At 54.5% G+C, this 21,481-nt stretch overlaps 1 protein-coding gene across 1 annotated transcript in view; it reads right to left on the minus strand.

Annotated features, from left to right (window-relative positions):
• Positions 1–1,432: 1,432 nt before the first annotated feature.
• CAPN2 (calpain 2) overlaps positions 1,433–21,481 on the minus strand; it is a 55,003-nt gene continuing 34,954 nt past the window's right edge. The window contains exons 6-21 of the mRNA XM_007530171.3: positions 20,779–20,862; positions 19,234–19,319; positions 18,087–18,161; positions 16,971–17,131; positions 16,709–16,878; positions 15,598–15,609; positions 14,204–14,415; positions 13,280–13,316; positions 11,735–11,800; positions 10,318–10,375; positions 7,906–7,970; positions 7,026–7,094; positions 6,207–6,285; positions 5,248–5,364; positions 4,987–5,045; positions 1,433–2,423 (exon numbers count right to left, since the gene is read on the minus strand). Of these exons, the coding sequence (XP_007530233.1) occupies positions 2,400–2,423; positions 4,987–5,045; positions 5,248–5,364; positions 6,207–6,285; positions 7,026–7,094; positions 7,906–7,970; positions 10,318–10,375; positions 11,735–11,800; positions 13,280–13,316; positions 14,204–14,415; positions 15,598–15,609; positions 16,709–16,878; positions 16,971–17,131; positions 18,087–18,161; positions 19,234–19,319; positions 20,779–20,862 (1,374 nt within the window). The 3' untranslated portion in view covers positions 1,433–2,399. The remainder of the gene's footprint in view (positions 2,424–4,986; positions 5,046–5,247; positions 5,365–6,206; positions 6,286–7,025; positions 7,095–7,905; positions 7,971–10,317; positions 10,376–11,734; positions 11,801–13,279; positions 13,317–14,203; positions 14,416–15,597; positions 15,610–16,708; positions 16,879–16,970; positions 17,132–18,086; positions 18,162–19,233; positions 19,320–20,778; positions 20,863–21,481) is intronic.

The raw sequence follows: 21,481 nt of genomic DNA on the forward strand, positions 1-21,481 counted from the left end.
GGAGGGTAGACAGAGAGGGAGAAAGATAGACACCAACAGATCTGCTTCACTGCTTGTGAAGTGACCCCCTGCAGGTAGGGAGCCGGGGGCTCGAACCAGGATCCTCGTATGGGTCCTTGATGGTCCTAGGGCTCTCCCGGGCCAGAAGTTAACTGGTGGGGGTTGAACTTGGGACCCTCATGAAAGCCCAGTGCTCTTCCAGATTAACCGTTTCCCCAGCTGTTCTTTCCAGCTTTGATGGGCTCACGGCTCACTGATCAGGCCAGCAGTTTAGCATCATGCTTTCTTGAGTCTCTTTTCCGCTTCCCAACCAAAGGGAAGTGGAGTTGGCAGGCAGAGTAGGCCAGGGTGCAGAAGCTAGAGCCTTGCCTCAACCAGAGGCAGAACAGAGTGTCAGGAATAGCCTGGAGTTGCTGCTCCGATTCCATCCTGACCTCCCTGGGTAGATGACCTCACCCATGTGTCCTGGAGCCTCCCCTCCCCAGAGCCCTACCCCACTAGAGAAAGACAGAAACAGGCTGGGGGTGGGGATCCACCTGCCAACACCCATGTCCAGCGGAGAAGCAATGACAGAAGCCAGACCTCCCACCTTCTTCTCCCCATAAAGAATTTTGGTCTGGGAGTCGGGCGGTAGCACAGTGGGTTGGTTAACGCACATGGTGCAAAGCACAAGGACCAGCGTAAGGATCCCGGTTTGAGCCCCCGGCTCCCCATCTTCAGGGGAGTCGCTTCCCAGGCGGTGAAGCAGGTCTGCAGGTGTCTGTCTTTCTCTCCCCCCTCTCTGTCTTCCTCTCCTCTCTCCATTTCTCTCTGTCCTATCCAACAACAACGATGATATCAATAATAATAATGACTACAACAATAAAACAACAAGGGCAACAAGGGAATAAATAAATATTAAAAAAAAAATTTTTTTTTTTGGTCCATGCTCCCTGAGGGGGGAGAAATGTTAAGGAGAGATGACCAGAGGCCTCTAAACTCCATCAGGACACAGAGAAAGAGGAAAAGAGGAAGGACGTTTGGAAGTAGGAATAGGTATAGGTGAGACTTAGAAAGGAAGGGGAAGCAGGACCATAGGGGGAAAATGGGCAAAAATATAGAGAGGTGGACAGATAGAGTATTAAAAATAATAACCCATATCTGTGACCTTGGGAGGACTACTGCAGTTTGCAAGGAGACAATGGGAACACAGTACCCTGGTGGTGGGGACAATGTGGAACTGCCCTGTTACTTTGTAATTTTGTAAACCACTAATAATAATAAAAACAAGAATAGTCTGTCGTTCCCCACTGGAGTGCTAGGGAAGATGTCTGGAGTCTCCAGAGAGGGCACACCTGGGCAGGGGCCAGGCTGTGAATCTGTGAATTGGGAGTTGCTCCTGGCTGGGGGGTGGGGTGGGGGGGGCTCCAAGAAGGACAGCACACATGACGGCTCCAGGCAGCTTTTTTTATTTACCAGCATTATTTGGCAGAAGATAAGGCAACAAGGCAGTATTTTCCTAACGCCCCAAGCGCTTTCCCAAGGTTAAGCCGGGAAGCAAGCACGTGCCATTCGCTATCCCGGGTACTTCTTCTTTCGCAGTGTCCTTCAGTGCCATGCACAGGTCCCCGTAACTCCGGGCACACGCACCAGAGGCGGAGAAGTTTAGGAAGTCTTGAGGTAGGCAAGCTTGCCGTGCCTGTCTTTCATCACGACTGATTTGCAAACTGGATGCCCGGTTTGGGCCATACTGATAAAAGATGAGTCCCTGGAGTAATTCTAACACCCGGCAGAGGAGACTGGGCTGGTTCTAGAACTTAAGGTGAAGGGCCTCCTGTGAGGCCAGTGGCTATAACCTGTCTGGCTTAGCTCAGATAGTAGAGGCACGAATGTTTTTCAGAGCCTCGGCCAGATCACCTCCAGATGCAACCAAGGTGGTGTTTTCCATTTGACTCCAGGGAACACTAATCCCCATTCGGGCTGCTGTCTGGTAAATGCCACAGCTGCATTTTGTAACGAGAAGTTTCCTCAATATTCCCAGCCAGGACCCCAGGTCCTTGGAGAACCACCTAATAATGTCTGTTTGACTGTGAAGTGCCTCCCTGTGTTTTCGTCCTGATTTAATATTGCTCTAAGTGGAGCTGTATCAGAGTAAAAAGTGCCTACTATGTACAGATTAAAAGCTTCCTTTCAATTTAGCAAGGGCTACCTATTCAGACTGAGTATAATGGTATGCAAATCTCTTACTTTGATATTTGAAAGTTCTGTCTCAAAGAATATCAATATTTTCAGCTATCATCATCAGCTTAAGTGCATGTCCCCATAATTTCAAGGTCCAGCTAAAAAGTCTCTGCAGAAGCTTCATCTGTGAGTGATTCCCTCTCACGACACGTCTTCATTCAGGCAGATGAGTTATGACTTCAGAGTACTGAGAAACACAGCCACTGTGAGGAAGAAGATGAAGAAATGCAGGTCAGTTCAAGGAAGTTGTTTCTCCCATGACAGTCTCTGTCAAGTCCCCACAGAACCTTCTGGAAGACAGTTTCCTACACGAGCCGATCCAAAGGTTACGGTAGCAATGCCTCAATTCTCAGTTCTCCTCCCTAATGTCCAGAGTCTGACCTGCAGTCGTCATTGTCTGAACCAAGTGGTCATGAGTTGAACTTCTAGGTGACTGAAATATGTGATGGGCAGGGGAGATAGCATAATGGTTCTGCAAAGAGTCTTTCATGGCTGTGGCTCCAGAGTGCCAGGTTCAGTCCCCTGCACCACCATAAGCCAGAGCTAGTAGTGCTCTGGCAAAAAAAAAAAAAAGTCAGTTGAGGTGTGATAACCCTCAAACTAGGTGCTTCCAACGCTGCTTCCACAGGCAAGTGAATGTAAACTTTGGGTCTGTTTCTGATGGAGCTGGGCCTACACATCAGAATTTCTGCAAAGTTCCCAGTTGGCTCAGCCTGCAGCCAAGGTTGGGTTTGCTGCCAACTGAAGGGGAAAAAAATTAAAAAAAAAATTTTTTTTTATGCCACTCAGTAAAGAAGACTAGTGTGTGAAGGATCTCTAGGGGCCTGTGAGGGGTGAGGCCTAGAACAGAGATTGCCAGTGGAAAAGGTGGTTCTCAGAAATGGGGGTGGGGAGAATGTAGACTCCCGTGACCTGAGGGGTGTGGGATGCCCGGTGAGCATGGTGAAAGCGAGTTTCCAGCAGCTCGCAGATGGCCGGCTTTCTGTCAGCTGTGTGAGCCCCAGGTGGCAACCTCAGGGTAGGGACCTTGAAGCAGGTGTTCTGATCAGCTGACATGCATCTCCAGTGGACAGAAGGTGTCTCCTCACACGTAACATCAGAGTGAAGAAACTGCCTAGTTGCTAGCTCCCTACAGAGTTCACCTTTCAAGCAAAAGGGCTCCATCCAGCTCCTCACCCATGCCCTGACCCCTTGTTCCTTCCTGTCTGCTCACCCCTACCCATGCCGGTTGCTTGTGATGCCCTGAGCTCAGTCCCCCAAGGAGAAAGGGGTGGGGAGACTGGAGCCAGCTGAGAACGAAAGTGTCCCCCCCGCCCCCCCCCAGCTGGCTCCTTGTCTTTGAAGCCAGAGAACTTTCTGTCTCAGGGACGACAAGGGAACATTCTGCACTCCTGCTTTTTGTGGAACTGGCATGCCAACTTGGCTTGGGCTGGTGCCATTTCAGAGGTGGGCACTGCTGGGATTAGATGCGTGGGTATAATGATTAGACACAGTGAGCTGATCTGTTCTTGCTGGTTTCACTGTACAGAGGGAGAAGGCAGAGTCTCTAGTCTTTTAAGTGGATCTGTTCTCAGGAAGACAGATCTTTCCAAAAACCCACTTGAACGCCACCCAGAGGGATTCTGGAAGCAGCTTCTTCCCTGTACGCTGATGAGCAGCTCGTTTTCTGAGAGGGAACCTGCAGGCGCCCTCTACTTACTTGACCCTGTGCTGTGCTCAAAGACAAAGCCCAGGGGAAGAGGCACCTGCTGCATTCACTTGGACTTGAGAACCCATAGGCACCTGGGAAACAGCTGTGAACAGAAGTCCCTTGTGGGACCTGGGAATCAAGGCCTGTCCCTGGCAGGCCAAATGGTTATTTTTTAAATTTAATCTAATTTTTAATTATCAGGTTTTTTGCCTTTTTAAAATTTATTGTTTTTAAATTTTTTTTTTTGTCTCCAGAGTTATCACTGGGGCTCAGTGCTGGCAACAAACCCTCTGCTCCTGGCAGCCATTTTCCTCCCTTTTATTGGAGGCCAGAGAGAAGTTGAGAGCGGAGGGGGAGGTAGAGAGAGAGTGAGAAAGAGAAAGACACTTGCAGACCTGCTTCACTGCTTGTGAAGTTTACTCCCTGCAGGTGGGGAGCTGGGGTCTCGAACCCCAATCGTTGGGCGGGTCCTTGTGTTTAGTACTATGTGCACTTAATGGGTGCACACTGCACTGCCTGGCCTTTGCCAGGCTCCTGCCAAATGTTTTTTTTTTTAAATTTATTTATTTATTCCCTTTTGTTGCCCTTGTTGTAGTTATTATTATTGTTGTTGATGTTGTCATTGTTGGATAGGACAGAGAGAAATGGAGAGAGGAGGGGAAGACAGAGAGGGGGAGAGAAAGACAGACACCTGCAGACCTGCTTCACCGCCTGTGAAGCGACTCTCCTGCAGGTGGGGAGCCGGGGGCTCCAACCGGGATCCTTACGCCTGGTCCTTGTGCTTTGCGCCACGTGCGCTTAACCCGCTGCGCTACTGCCTGACTCCCAAATGCCAAATGGTTTTTAAAGTGGAGCTTTGGGCTGGGGGGCAGCATAATGGTTATGCAAAATGACTTTCATGCCATCTGATGCCCCAGATTCAGTCCCCAGCACCACCATAAACCAGAGCTGAGCAGGGCTCTGGTCTCTCTCTCTCCCCTCTTTAAGATGAATAAAATGTTAAAGCAGAGCTTTGAGGGCAGGTTGATCAGCCAGCAGCAGGGGCGTGCGGGGGCATGCGGGGGCGGCTGACTTACAGAGATCAGGTTGAGCTCGATGGTTCCAGTGTTCTCGGGGTCCAGCTGCCTGAATATCCCTGGGGAGAAAGAGCAGGCTGTCGTCAGCTGGGCCACCTCCCAGCTGATTTGTTAACTGCCCCCAACCTATCACTTCATCCCTCTTCTCCCAGAGTCAAGAAGGGTGTCCGCGCTCAGCTGGACAGACAGCTGGCTTCACCCGTGACAGAAGGCAGGCTGCTCTAAGGCTTAGAGGACCGACCCGCTCCCCTCCACACTTACTGAATAGCGTTTCTAGTCGGATCAGACACCGCACGAAATTGTCAAAGTCGATGATGAGCTCATCGTCTGCAAATCGAGCCACGATGACTTGGTGCAGCTGGCAGGGCAGCTTGAAGCCTGAGGTGAAAGGGGCGAGCAAGCTGACAGAAGCCTGGGGCTGTGCCCGGGAGCCAGGCCCAGGGTCCATTCATGCCACCCGCTAACTGCTCCCGTCCCGTCCCCGTCCTCGGCTGCTCTCTGAGACTCTGGCTTCATCTCCCACAGCCACTGCCTTCTGCCGTGGCCTCTGCACACTGTTCACCTTTCTAACTATAACAGGACTTCTCTCCCTCTTCTGCTTTCCAAACTGCTACCTTCTGCTGGCTATCTTTTTCTCTCTCCCTCTTCTTCTGTCTTCTCAGCTCTGAATCATCATGAAAACTAGATTCATCCGGGATGTATATACCAAAAACTGTTTATAGGAAAGGGGTAGTTTTGCTAGTCCCCAGAAAACTGTCACCCGCTCCCCCCCACCACAGGTGAGCCAAGGCCCACATTTCCCAGCTTCCTGTGCGGACACCTGCAGCTTGGGACCAAGTTTTGGCAGGGGGATCAGAGAGCAGAGTGACCTGTGTGTGTGTGTGGGGAAGCTTCATAAGCAGTGAAGCAGGGCTGTAGGTATCTCTATTTCTCTCTCCCTCTCTATTTCATCTTCTCCTCTCTCAATTTCTCTGTCCTGCCAAATAATAGTCATAATAAAAAAAAAAATATATATATATAGGGTGGGCGAGATAGCATAATGGTTATGCAAACAGACTCTCATGCCTGAGACTCCCAGGTTCTAGGTTCAATCCCCCACACCACCATAAACCAAAGCTGAGCAGTGCTCTGTTCCTTCTCTCTGTATCTTTCTCTTATTAAAATAAATAAATAAAATAAAATAAAATAAAATAAACGAAAGAAAAACAAAGCAGCGGTACCTGCTTCTTCCAGAGCTTTGCGCATCTCATAGGAATTCATGGTGCCGGACTTGTCCACATCGATTTCCCGATAGATTTTCTGAAATGTACCAAATGGTCATCAGAACCACGGCCACGGCAGTCGGCAGGTGGCTCTGCGCCTTGTGGTTCCCGGCCTCTAGCCTGGCCTGGGGAGGCTCGGCTGGGTGGCTTGTAAGCATGCCCGTCGGATCAGCTCGCCAGCCCTCAGGCACCCAGGCACCCAGGGGGTGTTTGCGCCTGAGCTGACAGCCCAAGCAAAGGAGCCGCGGCCTCTGTAGGCTACTTGGCGATGTGGGTTTTCAGGTGAGTCTGTTTCTGTCAGCGACGGGTGATGTTCAGGAGGGGACCACTCTTGTATTTTTTTCTCCAGGGTTATCACTGGGGCTCAGTGCCCGCACTAGGAATCCACTGCTCCTGGCGGCCATTTCCCCCATTTTACTGGACAGGACAGAGAGAAATTGAGAGACAAGGGGGAGAGAAAGGGAGAGAGACAGAGAGATACCTGCAGACCTGCTTCACCACTCACTCATGAAGCTTCCCCCCTGCAGGTGGGGAGCTGGGGGATCGAACTCGGATCTTTGCGTAGGTCCTTGTGCTTCATATTATGTGCGCTTAACAGGGTGCACCACCACCTGGCCCCCTCAATCTTCTCATCTTTTCATGCCCACCCCTGTCTTCAGTCCCCCGACCCCTGCTGGGTAAAGTCCCACCCCCTGGAATGGTGATGCCAGCCATGTCCTGAAGAGCTGGGCAGAGCTCGGTCCCACAGCCTGGCACAGGGCTCTCCCGGGTGCCCACCTGGTATTTCTGAATCTTTGTCCAGAGAATGTAGAACTCCTTCAGCCCCAGCTTGCCACTCCCGTCCGACTGCCCACCGTTGAGGAACGACCCTTGACTTTGGGTTCATTTGGACCTAGTTGTCACCCTGTGTGTCCTCGCTGCTGGGACCACACCAGGAAGCCTTACAGAGGAGCCCCGGGGCTCGCTCTCCACTTTTGGTCAGACCTGCACTTCAAGGCCGGAGGAAGGGCTGACCAGAGAGGCCCACTCCCCTCAGCTCCTCTGAAGACCAGCCACTGCTGGCCCAGGATAGCTCCCAGTGGCTCCACTGCTGGGCCCTCCTGACTTTTGGAGGAGTATTTGGAGCACTTCCAAGAGGCCTTTTGTGAGGGGGAGTCACACTGTGGGTGACCTCTGCCCTGCTCCCCCCCCAGCCCACTGGACTTCACAGAAGCTCTGACAGTCCCACCCAGCACCTCCCCCTCAGCCGCAGGGACAGCTGGTCTGCATGCAGGCTGGTGGGTGGGCTCAAAAGAGGCGAGAGAGAGCTCGGTGGGGAGGGGAGCCAGTAGAGGCGGGGCCCAGTCTGCCAGGCAAGGACAGGCCCAGGGCCAGAGAAAACATTCGCTATCAGAAATAGCCTGGGCTCAGGAATAGTTTCCCAGAGGAAGTCATGGAAGCACTGACTCAGAAAAAGAATCCGGGCTGTTCAGACAGAGAACGGAGGAGGGTGTGTTGTAAGCAGGCCGCTGGGGGCTTGCACCTTGAGCCTGTGGGTGGGTGTGGGTGGGTGGGGGTGACGTCCTTCTGTCCCTCACGGCCCCTTGTGAGGGAGGCCTGTGCTGACCACAGTCCTGGCCACACAGCTGAGTTTCTCTTGGCACTCATGAAAGGATACATCCAGCATGTCAACCATGATCTTGCAGGTCTCGATGCTGAAGCCGTCCGTCTTGATCTCTTGGCCTGAAAGACAAAATGAGCTTTGCAGGGAAACCTTCCAGCACTTTCTATGATGCTGGGAGTGCCTGCCATCTGCAGCCACTTAACACTCACTGACTTCTGCCCAGACCAGGTTCTGATGAGGGATTTAAAGATAAATTGGGCAGGAGGTAGCCAGGCTGTGGTGCGCCTGGTTAAGTGCTCACATTACAGTGTGCAAGGACCCAGGTTTGAGCCCCTGGCCCCCACCCGCAGAGGGAAGAGCTTCACGAGTGGTGAAGCAGGGCTGCAGGTGTCTCCACCTCTCTCCCCCTCCTCTTTTTTTTTTTTTTTGCCTCCAGGGTTATTGCTGGGGCTCTGTGCCTGCACTACAAATCCACTGCTCCTGGAGGCCATTTTTTTTCTTTCATTGTTGTTTTTTTGTTGCTGATGCTATTGGATAAGACAGAGAGAAATGGAGAGAGGAGGGGAAGACAGAGATGGGGAGACAAAGACGGACACCTGCAGACCTGCTTCACCATCTGTGAAGTGATCTCCCTGCAGGGGGGGGGAGCTGGGGCCTTGAACTGGGATCCTTGCACGGGTCCCTGTGCTTTGCACTATATGCACAGGGTGCACCACCGTTTGGCCCCCTCTCTATCTCCCTTCTTCTCTCAATTTTTCTTTGTCTCTATCCAATAATAAATACATTTAAAAAATAAATAAACGCAGGATAATATAGGACTGTGAGGTGCTCACTGCGGCGTGCAGAGTCAGCGGGCTGGGGACCAGAGAGCCCACAGTTCAGTCTAGGCTGGGGTGGGGGTGCGGGGGTGTGCGACATGTCTGTTGGCATCTGCAGAGCACAGGTCCCCAGCTGAGAGAGCCACCGAGGACCCAGGCTCTCCGGGAGCTGCTGTGCTCATGGAGGTGGGACCTGGCACCAGGGGCTCTGGTACCACAGCCCTCAGAGCAGCCCCTCTTCCAGCCTCCAGGCATTTGCGGGGTCTGGGCAGGAGGCCAGGGGGTCCAGGCAGCCCCGGGAAGGTACCCGGATGGAGACAGACACAGAGGCAGCTCCCCTAGGAATGGGCTGGACCCAGCTCCCCGCCATCTCTCCATCTGTGTAGACACAGAGGCTCTGGTGTCCCTGCTGGTGACAGCCATCAGCTCAGAAGCCCGATGACCTCACTGGTGCCTGGAGGCCTGAGAGTAAACACCATGCTGTCCTCCCACAGCTGAGAGGAGGCGGGGAGCCTCAGGCAGCCTGGAGGGCAGGGGCGGCTCTGTGGGTCACAGACACTGAGGTGACCGCTGTACCCCAGGGACAAGAGCCAGCTGCCTGTGCCTCTCCGGGAGCCCTGCTCTGTCCCCAGCATGGTGGTGGCACTGTTCTGGTTCCAGAGGCACTCTGATCTCTTATCTGCTCTTATCTCTTCAAGTGAGGCCCGAGGAGGCCCTCTTTGAAGTTCCCGAGACTCCAGGTCTGGTCCCGGGCTTGGTGATTAGGGTGAGACAGGCCTGCTCTGGTCTCCCGTGCTGCCCAAGGCCCTGGGCAGAAGCTCTCATGGTGACCTGGCCGGGGGTGGGTGTGGGGAGGGGATGTGTGTGTTCACGGTCTCCTCCTAGTGGGTCCACATCGGGAAGAGTGAATGATCGTATTTTGACGTATTTCCCTTTTTTCCTCCCTCTCCCTCCCCCTCTCCTCTCCCTCTCCCTCTCCCTCTCCCTCTCCCTCTCCCTCTCCCTCTCCCTCTCCCTCTCCCTCTCCCTCTCCCTCTCCCTCTCCCTCTCCCTCTCTATCTTTCTTCTTTATTGCCATCAGGGTTATGGCAAGGGCTTGGTGCTGGCACTACCAATCCACTGATCCCAGGGACCATTTTTTTCCCCCTTTCTATTTTTATTTGATAGGACAGAGAGAAACCAAGAGGGGAGGGGAGAAATAGAGGGAGTAAGACAGAGAAGAAGCCAGTGTTCCCCTGCAGGTAGGGAACAGGGGCTTGAACCTGGGTCCTTGAGCGCTGTAATATGAGTGTTTAACCACCATGTATGCCACTTCCTGACCCCTGGGTGTTTTCTTTTTCATTCAGACAGAAAGACAGAGAGACTGAGCTCTGGATCTTCCTCCAGCACCACAGCGGCTCCAACCTGGGCTGCACTTGTGGGAAAGTTGGTGCTACATCCAGTGAGGTTTTTTTTTTTTTTTTAAATTTCTTTATTTTTAAAAGATGCTATATATATATATATTTACTTGTTATTGGACAGAAACACTGAGAGGGAAAGAAGAGACAGAGATACCTGCAGACCTGCTTCACCACTCACGAAGCTTACCCCCTACAGGTGGGGAGACAGGGCTTGAACCTGGGACTGGAAAGGAAGGGGAAGTACTTACGCTTTGCTAGAACTCTCCTCAGGATGACCTGCAACTCGAAGGAAGAGATCTCTGCGTCCTGTGGAAAGAGAAGCAGGAAACTGTCAGGGGCTCCAGCCGTGGGAGGGCCCCGGGCAGGGCTGGGCTGGGCTCTCTCAGCACATGGAGCCTGCTCCCAGGAGGTGCTGGGGCTCCCCGACACCCTCGCAGCCTGTGCTGCAGACATGGCTTTTGAGAGCTGTCGGTGTTAGTGTCCATCTCTCTTCCCCCGGCAGTGTGAAGGGTCCCTCCCAGCAGCGCGACTTTGGCCTTGAGGGAGGGCTGTGTGTGCGCCAAGGGCAGGGGGGTGTCCCAAGATGGCGCCTTCCTGCAGAAAGGGCAGGGGTGAGGGGCTAGTGGGTGGGGGGCAGATGCTAGATGCTATAGCTCCGTGCCAAGTCTTTGGTTGAGTGAAGGGAGCCAAGGAAGAGCTCCACAGAGGGAGGGAGAGAGAGAGAGACCGACCATGTGTGGAGGATGCCTTTTGGAGGGGTGGGCTGGGTCACCCGTCACTGACTGCAGCTCACAGGGCTCAGAGTTCCCAGAGCTGAGAAGGCTCTGTCACAAGTTGCCTGCGTTCTTGAGATTTGAAGTTAGACTCTGTGTGGGCACCCGGGAGGCCTCGAGTCTGAGCCCTGACATCACAATGACAAGAGCGATGCCCTGGTTCTCTCCCTCCAATAGATCTTTAAAAACAAAAACCCCATGGTCTGGGAGGTGGTGCAGTGGATAAAGCATTGGACTCTCAAGGATGAGGTCCCGACTTCAAACCCTGGCAGCACATGTGCTGGCTGTCTCTCTCTCTCTCCTCCTTTCTCATAAATAAATTAGAAAAATGTTTTTAAAAATCCTTCTGTATACTCATGTTTTTCCTTCCTTCTTTCCTTCCTTCTTCCCTTCCTCCCTCCCTCCCTTATTTGATAAGACAAAGAAATTGAGAAGGAAGGGGAGATGAATAGAGAGAGACAGAGAGACACCTGCTGTCCTGCTTCACTACTTGTGAAGCTTTCTCCCCTGCAGGTAAGAACCGGGGGCTTGAACCCGGGTCCTTGCACATGGTAATGGGTGTGCTCAAGCAGGTGCGCCACCATCCGACCCCCATACCCAAATGTTTCCATGGAACTCAAGTTCCAGGGGCTTAAGCTCCATGTCTCAGCTTGAAGGGAACAGAGAGAAGGACATGGCTGTGAGGGGCCGGGGTTCTTAGAATGCTGAAGCAGAGGCAGCCAGCGTCAGAGCTGGCCACAGACACCAAGGTGAGGGCAGTGCAGGGGGTGAGGGGGTGGCAGGTGTGGGTGGGGGGCCTGAAGGCCCTTAGAGCTGCACCAGCACAGCGTCCCCCAGGGCTCAGCCTTCCCTGCAGCAGCCAGAGCGCATGGCCCAGATCTTGGGGTCCTACCTCCCCTGCCAGCTGAGCAAACAGCCTCCGGAAGCCGTCGTCGATGTCGTCCTCACTCACGTCGATCTGCCGGTGGGGCCGGGAGTGAGCAGAGAAAACCACCAGCCTCCCTGCGTATCCCCCTCCTCTCTGCCTCCCCCGAAGTGCCAGGAGTGAGCAGAGAAAACCACCAGCCTCCCTGGGTATCCCCCTCCTTTCTGCCTCCCCCGAAGTGATGGGGACTGATTTACGTATAGGTCCATGTGAGAAAGTAACGGGACCAGCCATCCTTCTCATTGAGAACACCAAAGGAAGGTCTCAGTTCCGTGGAGAAGAGCCCTAGTTCCTCACATTGCCATCTGCTCGGGCCTTCAACCCAAACGACCTTTACGACCTTTTCATGGTTTTGTTTTTGTTTTGTTTTGTTTGCATCCAGGGTTATCGCTGGGGGTCAGTGCTGGCACTACAAATCCACTATTCTTGGTGGCCATCTTTCTGAATAGGACAGAGAGAAATTGAGAGAGGAAGGGGGAATAGAGAGGGAGAGAGTTGGAAACAGCTGCAGACTTGCTTCACCGCTTGTGAATTTTTTTCCCCCCTGCAGGTGGGGAGCTAGACACAACCAGGATGCTTGCTTGAGTCCTTGCGCTTAGTACTGTGTGTACTTAACTGGGTGTGCTACTACCCAACCTCCTCATGGCCGTGAGTGGGCGAGAGGGGCTGGAATCCTCCAGAAAGAGTCTGCCTAGCAAGCAGAGCCCGTGAGGCCCTATGGGAGAATCTGGCCTCTTATTGAGGACATATAGCTAAGTAACTGAGGAGTCAGCATTGGTCAAGCCACGCTGGGCCCTGGGACAGAGGGACAGAGGGACTCGAGGTCCAGGACTGTTTTCCACATTCGGGCTGGCTAAGCTTGGGCCTCTTTTGAGCTTCTCAAATTACTTCCTCCAAGGCCCGTCAGGTTTCACCACTGGAACATTCTAGAAAACACATTTCCCACAAACCTTTCCTCAGCACTTTATCTTACGGATAAAAAGAAGACTGAGGTTCAGAAAGGGGAGTGACAACTTGGCCATAGTATTTCTCCAAGCCCTCTCCCTCTTCCCTCTCCCTGCCATGATTCCCAGGGGAGCCCTGGATCCCCAACTTTTTTTGCCTCTAGGGTTATTGCTGGGGTTCAGTGCCTGCACTACGAATCCACTGCTCCTGGAGGCCATTTTTCCCATTTTGTTGCCCTTGTTGTTGACATCGTTATTATTATTGTTGTCATTGCTATTGTTGTTTTATAAGACAGAAATAGAGATGGAGAGAACAGAGAGAGAGAGAAAGAAAGACAGACACCTGCAGACCTGCTTCACCGCCTGTGAAGTGACTCCCCTGCAGGTGGGGAGCCGGGGGCTCGAACCTGGATCCTTATGCCGGTCCTTGTGCTTTGCGCCATGTGCACTTAACCCATTGCGATACCCGGCCCCTGGATCCCCAACTTCTAGCTCAGTTTGCAACGTCTTGGGGGCCTCCTAAACCCTTGATATCTTTTCTGTTGTGATTCTGGTGTCATTTAAATACCTCTTCAAGGTTGGCCTCAATTTCATCATCGACGACTCTGGAAAGAGAAGGAAAGGTTGTGTTACTGGGAGGTGGCAAGGAATGGCCATTAAATTTAGCATGGGGGGAAGATGCCCTTGTACCCTAAGTTTTGGGGCTCATATCCACCACCCCCCCGGGGCAGAAATCCAGGCAGAGGACCCAGGGAGAGTCTCGTCTGTGCTTGGAACATCAGAGATTTTTGTTTGGTAGTGTTTCAGTCCTCACACAGCAGAGTATGGTGTTGGCATCCCCAAAACTCACTAGCTTTCTGGCACTGAGGAAAGACTGCTCAGTCCCATCTGAAAGCTCTTTGCTGTCAATCTTTCTACTGAGAGCCGGGCAAGGTGCACACTGAGCTGGAGTGCAGACACCTTGGGGTGTGAAGCGCAAGGACCGGCGTAAGGATCCCGGTTCGAGTCCCCGGCTTCCCACCTGCAGGGGGGTCGCTTCAAAAGCAGTGAAGCAGGTCTGCAGGTGTCTGTCTTTCTCTCCCTCTCTGTCTTCCCCATCTCTGTTGATTTCTCTCTGTCTTATCCAACAACAACAACAGCAATAACAACTATAACAATAACAACAAATGGCAACAAAATGGAAAAAATGGCCTCCAGGAGCAGTGGATTCATAGTGCAGGCACCCAGCCCCAGTGATAACCCTGGAGGCAAAAAAAAAAAAAAAGAGAGAGAGAAAGTTTCCAGCCGCTGTTCAGAGGCAGCATTAAAGGACAGCCCAAGATGTGCTCTGTGATCCGTGTCTCCCCTTCTCTAACCAGAGGCAGACTAGTGGCCCGTGCTCTTCACCAGGCTGAGAACCCCCCAAGCCCTCTGGAAAAGGGGACCCAGGCTCAGAGGGGTGAACCCTTTCCAGCTGAGGCTGGGAAGCGGCCGCAGGCAGAGGATCACCCACTGGTAGTCAGCTTTCTTCTCGGAGAAGACCCGGATGCAGAAGTCGCCGTCCTTGTTGGGCTCAAAGGTGGAGGGTACCAGGATGTACTCGCCGGGGGGCAGCTTGAAGCGGTTGAGCACCTCCCGCAGGTTGATGAAGGTGTCCGACCGCTCCCGGGCACGGTTCGTCAGGAAGAAGTTCTTGCTGAGGTGGATGCTAGTCTGTCCGTGCAGCTGGTGGAGGCAGAGAGCTGCGGGAGTGGAGGGCCCGGGGTACGGAGCCACGACAGCCCTGCTCCCGGGACCCGGGGCCAGCAGTGCCAGCAAGCTGACAATAGCAGAGGCTGGCCCCCTGAGGGGCTCAGAGGCACCAGCTGCGGGAGAGGGGGGCTTCACCCAACTCTCTGCAGGGGTCCCCGACTCCTTTCTCTGGGTGAGGCTGGTGGCACCAGAGTCTACTCAGTAGGAATCAGCTCAGATTTATTTATCTAAAAAAATATATTACTTATAGGGGCCAGGTGCTGAGTACACACATTACCATTCACAAGAGTCCAGGGTTGAACCCTCACTCCTCACCTAAGGGGGGGGTGACTCCACAAGTGGTGAAGCAGGTAACTTTCTCTTTCCCTCTCCATCCTCCCATCCCCCTCAATTTCTCGCTGTCCTATCAAATATAATAGAAGGAAAAAAACAAAGCAAAATAGCTCCCTGGGCGTAGTGGATTTATAGTGCTGGCACCGAGCCCCAGCAATAACCCTGGTGGCAATTAAAAAAAAACATATATGATTTACTTATTTGTGATAGGGACAGAGAGAAAAGGGGGAGACAGAGGAGAGACAGACAATGCAGTCCTGCTTCACCACTTGTGAAGATTCCCCCAACAGGTAGGGCTCCCACCCTGGAATCAGTTCAGTGTGGTCTGCCTGATCTGAACCCAGTGTGGTCTGCCTGAGCAAGAAGCCACAAGCTACCAACCACAGATGCAGTGCAGTGCTAGAAGGTCGGGGTGCCTGCCCTGTGCCAATACAGGTGGGCATCTCCCCAGACCAGTTAAAGCCACCAGGGGCTGGGAGGCATCAAGAGCTCTCACACTAGCCAGCGTCAGTCTGGCTGAGAGGATGGTGGACTAGTTCTCTTGAAAAAGACCTCAGAAGTCTAGAGACAACTGGGGAGCTGCAGGTGGGGGCAGGCATCCCCCTTAGGCACTGGATGCTAAGGCATCCCCCTTAGCAGCTCTGGATGCAGGGGCTCCCGTGGTCTCAGGATGAGGGGTTGTCTCCCCAATATATGGGGCTGCACTGAGCAACCTCACTGGGTCTTGGGCTTGGGGGACCCGGGTCGTTCTGAGCCACCAGCCCCGCCCGGCTGTGCAGATGCCTGGCCTCCAGGCTACGGGCTGACAGATGCCACACGTACCTCCTCAGGGACCTGTGGGGAAAAAGGACATCACGCTTGACTCAGACCATCGCTTCTGAGGGCCCCTCCTCTGCTCCCCCTTTTTCTAAAGTCTTGTTCATCTTCACGGGGGGCCTTTCCCAGGTGCTGGAAGCTGGGAGCTCGGAGCTGGTCGGGCCTCGAGCAGCACATGGCAGCCCCATGACAGCTGAGCTGCTCTGGGCTCTGCTGGGGACCCGATGGTTCCCATGTGGCCACACTGTAGGGTGCAGGGTTGCAGCTCTTAGTACCCTGGGTCCTGGACGCCCAGTGACCAGGTCCTTCTCTGCCCTGAATTATTTCTCCAGCCTGCAGGCTGGGTCTGAGCAATGCGCCTCAGTTCCCCTATGCCCTTTCCTGACGCGGCTCACTCTGCTGCACCCCCAGAGCAAGTCCTTTCTGTTTGTGGGGGCCTGGGGATGCTGAGCAGGACAAGGAGGCCACTGGAAAGGGTAGGATTCCCAGGAAGCTGTTCCGGCCTGCTGCCTCCCCCCTGTCTAGGCCCCCTGTCCAGGCTCCCCAGCATCTAGCCCTCCTGTCCAGGCCCCCTGTCCAGACCCCCCACCCAGACTCCCTTGTCTAGGCCCCCCATGTCTAGACCTCCCCACTCAGGCCCCTCCCCTGTCTGGGTGTCCCATCCAGGCCTCCCTTCATCTGGAAGTTTCGTGTCTGGGCTCCTCATCCTTGCAACCCCATCCCAGGACCCTGGCTTAGTCGCCCTGTGTCCAGAGCCCCTAGCCTAGCCCCCCCTGTGTCCAGGGACCCCACCCAGGCCCCCATGTTCAGGCCCCCAACCAGGCATTCCTCCTCTCCACCAGACTCCCTATCCAAGTCCCCCATCCAGGCCCTCTGTCCAGGCACCCTACCACCAGGCTCCGTGTCCAGACCCCCCTCCCAGACTCCCTTGTCTAGAACCCCCACGTCCAGACCCCGCCACCCAGGACCCATCCAGGCCCCCCTTCATCTAGGGCTCCCATGTCCAGGACTCTCCTCCATACACCCCCATCCCAGGCCCCCCAGCCTAGGCCCCCAGTGTCCAAGGCCCCCGTCCAGGCCCCGTGTGCAGCCCCCTCTGCCATTTCCTCCCGCTCACCTCGTAGATGCCGAAGCCGATGGTGTGCATGTCCTCGCCCATACGCCGCTGCCGCCGCCGGTGCTTCTGAAGGAGGCCCACCAGGAAGGTGCAGCCGCTCTCCCCGTCCTCCTGGTCCTCGTCCTCCTCCTCCAGCTTGATCAGGTACTGGGGGTTCATCCAGAAGGTGTCTGTGACCAGAGAGGGCTGGTGAGTCCCGGGACCCCTTTCGGGGGGACGGCCTGAGCCCAAGGCTGGGTGGGTGGGTTTGTGGGGGCCTCACTGGGGAAGTTCCTGCAGCCGCCCGCCGTGGAGCCCCGTCGCCAGTTGCCGTCCATCTTGGTGAGCTTCCATTTCTTGTAGGAGTCGCTGGTCAGCGTGTCGGGGGTCAGGTTGCAGATCTCCAGCCGTGAGTAGTGTCTCAGGAAGTCGCTGAAAGACATCCTGCGGGCGCAGGGGACGGCTGGGTCACCCAGGGGTCCCCCCCCCCAAATCCCTGGGCCGGATGAGGAGCCACACACAGGCCAGGGGAGCAAGGCCACTGTTTTCCAGAGGCGGCATTGGCGTGTGGGCAGCAGAACAGTTCAGTTGGGGTCCACATGGGGTCCCGGGTTCGAGCCCGGCCTCCACCATACTGAAGGGCTGCAGTGTTGGGATTTCTTTCACTCTCTCTATCTCTGTCTCTCTCTCTCTGAAAAAAACAGACCTGTGGTGTTGAAACCCCAGTGATGACAAATCAACAACAATTTAACACTGGTCTACACTATTATAAAATTTTTGGAGTGTGGCCTAGCTGGGAGATGGGGCAGTGGGTAGAGCCCCGGACTTGCAAGAATGAGACCCAGAGTTCCATTTCTGGTAACGCCTATGCCACTGTGATGCTCTGCTTCTTTTTTTGCCTACTTGCTTGCTCACTAATAAATAGAAAAAAAAAAGACTGGAGGGGTGCTGGGTGGTAGTATATCCAGTTGAGCACACACATTACAGTGTGCAAGGTTCCAGGTTCAAGCCCCTGGTCCCCACTCACAGAGAATCTTCACAAGCAGTGAAGCAGGGCTGCAGGGGTCGCTCTGTCTCTCTTCCCGTCTATCTTCCCCATCCCTTTCGATTTCTGTCTCTATGCAATAATAACAAAATACTAATAATGTAACAAAAAATAACAACAATAAAACAGACTGGGGGGGCCACATCGTCACATAGGATGCACGCACACAGCTCACTGCCCCACCACGGAAGCCCTGCGTCACCACATCAGCTGGAATGCTCCCCTAGCCCGTCAGCCCCCACCCTGCCCCCCAGCATCTCCAGTTGTGGGTGATGAGTCACAGCAGAGCCAGGACCTGCATGGTGGCCCCACAGCCTCCCTGGCTCTTCGGGGCATCCACGGGCAGGGCCTCACCAGAACTCCCCGTCCTCCTGCCGCTGGGTCAGCCTCTCCCTCTCGTCCGGGTCGATGGTGTTCCAGTTTGGGCAGCTGGGGACCAGGGAAAGGGTGGTGTCAGGGTCAGGCCAGCCTAGGGAGGCAACTGGCATGTGTGGCCAGAGCTGGGGGTGGTGGTGTGGAGAGAGGGTGAGGTCTCCCGGAAGACTCCAGAAAACAAACCGGCTGGTCAGAGGCAGTATGGGGGTAGCACGGTGAACCCACACCTTGCTGGGCCTGGCAGCTGGATGTGTGATGGGGGTGCTGAGGGTGGCACAGCAGAGGCCTCAGGTGCCCATGACTGGGGGAGAGGTGCCAAGATTGTGGTGCTGGGCTGAGGGGAGCAGCTGGTCAGAACTGCTGCCCTAACAGCTGAAGGTGGGGATCCACGAGGAGCCCTGGACTCCCATAAATGCTTCTCTCTTGGACTTGGGGGTGTCCACTCCATGATCAGGAGGGAACAGATGTTGGGGGCAGGGGGACGTGTAGTTTTTCTGCTGGAGGCCCAGCAGCAGGCTGACCCTGAGCCAATGAAGGGACAAACCACAGAGCCATGAAAGCGGGAGCCCCGGGGTTCGAGCGGTAGCGCAGTGGGTAAAGCGCACGTAGTGCAAAGCGTAAGGACCAGCGTTCAGGATCACGGGTCAAGCTCCCGGCTCCCCACCTGCAGGGGAGTCGCTTCACAGGCAGTGAAACAGGTCTGCAGGTGTCTGTCTTTCTCTCTCCCTCTCTGTCTTCTCCTCCTCTCACCATTTCTCTCTGTCCTATCCAACAACAATGACATCAATAACAATGATAATAATAACCACAACAATGGTAAAACAACCAGGGTAACAAAACAACAAAAAAAAGGCCTCCAGGAGCAGTGGATTCATGGTGCAGACATTGAGCTCTGGCAATAACCCTGGAGGCAAAAAAAGAAAGAAAGAAAGAAAGAAAGAAAGCGGGAGCCCCACCCTCTCAGGGGTCATGAAAGGTAACAGAAGACCCTGACTACTGGGATCTCGGGGAGTCCCCTGCCCCAGGGCTTCTACTGGGTGGGGGTGGCCTGGGCACTGGGGGTTCCTCAGCACCTTCTTACTTGTCTTCATTCCCTGGGCCCTGAGGCAGGGCGTACCCCACTCACCTGTCACTCCACTTCCCTGTCCACTCCACCTCTCCCCAGGGGTTCCGGATGCGAACCAGTTTCTGCAGGCTTCCTCTGCTCTCCACCTGGATGAGGGCCACAGGGAGAAGGGACCCCTGAGCTCACACCAGGCCTGGAAGACCCCGGGGCCTCTCTAGACGCAATGGGGGAGGACTTCGAGTCCACGTTATGAAGGGGGCCACCAAGGGAAGGCGAGAGGCAAAGGCTGAGCCCCAGATGCCATCCTGGGCCTGGCTCTGGGGGAACCGGGGTGCTCAGTCTGAGTCCTGAGCTGAAGGCATGGATGGGCTTGTCCCTGACTCTCACTCTACGAGGCCTCAGTTTGACCAGCTGGACTTGTCTGAGGACAAGCTTGGCCACCTGTGCCAAGGACAGCGAGTGTGTAACGTTCTTTCACATCCATCACTGTGTGGACAGGTGCAGCAGCTGGGCCCTGGCTGGAGTCTGGGGATGGGACTGGTGGCTGGGCAGCTGAAGACACACACCTGTGGGCCGTACCCCAGACGGGGCCCTGGAATGACATGTTTATGTGTGTGGGTGTGGGTGTGGGTGTGGGTGGCATTGGTGTGTGTGGGAGAATGTCTTCCTTTGAAGTTTCTATTTTAATCTTTACTTTTTAAATCTTATTTCATTTTTTTTATTATTGGATAGAGACAAGGAAATTGAGAAGGAAGGGGGAGACAGGGAGAGAGACAGAGAGACACCTTCAACTCTTGTGAAGCTTTTCCCCCGCAGGTGGGGACCCGGGGCTCGAAGCCAGGTCCTCGCGCACTGTAGTGTGTGCACACTTAACCAGATGCGCCACCGCCTGGTCCCAAGGTCCTCATTTGAAGGGAACACACGCTGGCATGTTTTGCAGCGAGATATGATACCTATAAACTACTCTCAAAAGACTGTGGGGAAAAAACTTGGTTCAGCCAGGGAGGTGACATAAGATGGTGGATAAGGTTTGGACTCTCAAGCGTGTGGTCCCAAGTTCGATTCCTGGCAATGTATATACCAGAGTGATGCTCTGTCTCTTTTGCTCCAATTCATCAATTTTATTTTATTTATTTATTTATTTATTTATTTATTTATTTATTTATTTATTTATTTACCGAAGCCCTGCTCAACTCTGGCTGGTGGTAGTGCTGGGGATTGAACCTGGGACTTTAGAGCCTCAGGCCTGAGAGTCCTTTTACAGAACCATGATGCCATTTGCCCCAGACCTAAATAAATCAATTGAAGCAAAAGGAAATCTTTCGTGAAGATGAGAACCCTGCAGCTTCTGGGATCTCAGGCCAGTGCTCTGAAGAGTCTGAGGCCCCTGGGCTGATGGGAAGGGAGAGGAAGCACTGGTGTGGCCTGTGACCAAAGCTCAAGGCAGGCATGGGGCTTGCTGGCCACCAGGGGGCAGCACGCAACAGGGATAGCCCTGGATTTGAGGAAGGGGAGGCCCATGGACCACCGGCCCCACCCTGGACAGTCCCTGACAGAAATGAGTGAGCTGAGCCGAGAGGCCCCTGCCCACCCTGCAGGCCCTACCTCCTCAGCGCCAGTGACCGAATACGCGTGTCCCTTCACCAGCTTCTGGAAGGTGACGGCCTCGGAGTCGGCTGCGCTGGTGATCTGGGAAGAGGAGAAGCAATTGAGGCCACTGTCCTGGTGCCCAGGGCCTGGACCAGAGCACCCGTGGGCGCCTCACAGAGTGGCCGCCTGGCCAGTGCTGCAGTTTATAGCTAGCACCTGCTTCTGCCTGGCGGAAAACTCCCCAGTACCCCTGGGGACTCCACCTGTCTGTCTGTCTGTCTGTCCTGGCATCTGGAAGAAGGCTGCCAGACCGTAGCTAGGCACGGACTTTAGCCTGAAGTCAGCACCTCTCGCCTCTGCTCCATGGGACCCAGTCAGCACCTCTCGTCTCTACTCCATGGGACCCAGTCAGTACCTCTCGCCTCTGCTCCATGGGACCCAGTCAGTACCTCTCGCCTCTGCTCCATGGGACCCAGTCAGTACCTCTCGCCTCTGCTCCATGGGACCCAGTCAGTACCTCTCGTCTCTACTCTGTGGGACCCAGTCAGTACCTCTCGCCTCTGCTCCATGGGACCCAGTCAGTACCTCTCGCCTCTACTCCGTGGGACTCAGTCAGTACCTCTCGCCTCTATTCCGTGGGACCCAGTCAGCACCTCTCGTCTCTATTCCATGGGACCCAGTCTCGGAGGTGTGTGTGGGGGAGACACAGGCTCTGCCT

The sequence above is a fragment of the Erinaceus europaeus genome, chromosome 6, assembly GCF_950295315.1.
Source record: "Erinaceus europaeus chromosome 6, mEriEur2.1, whole genome shotgun sequence".
NCBI classification, from domain to species: Eukaryota; Metazoa; Chordata; class Mammalia; order Eulipotyphla; family Erinaceidae; genus Erinaceus; species Erinaceus europaeus.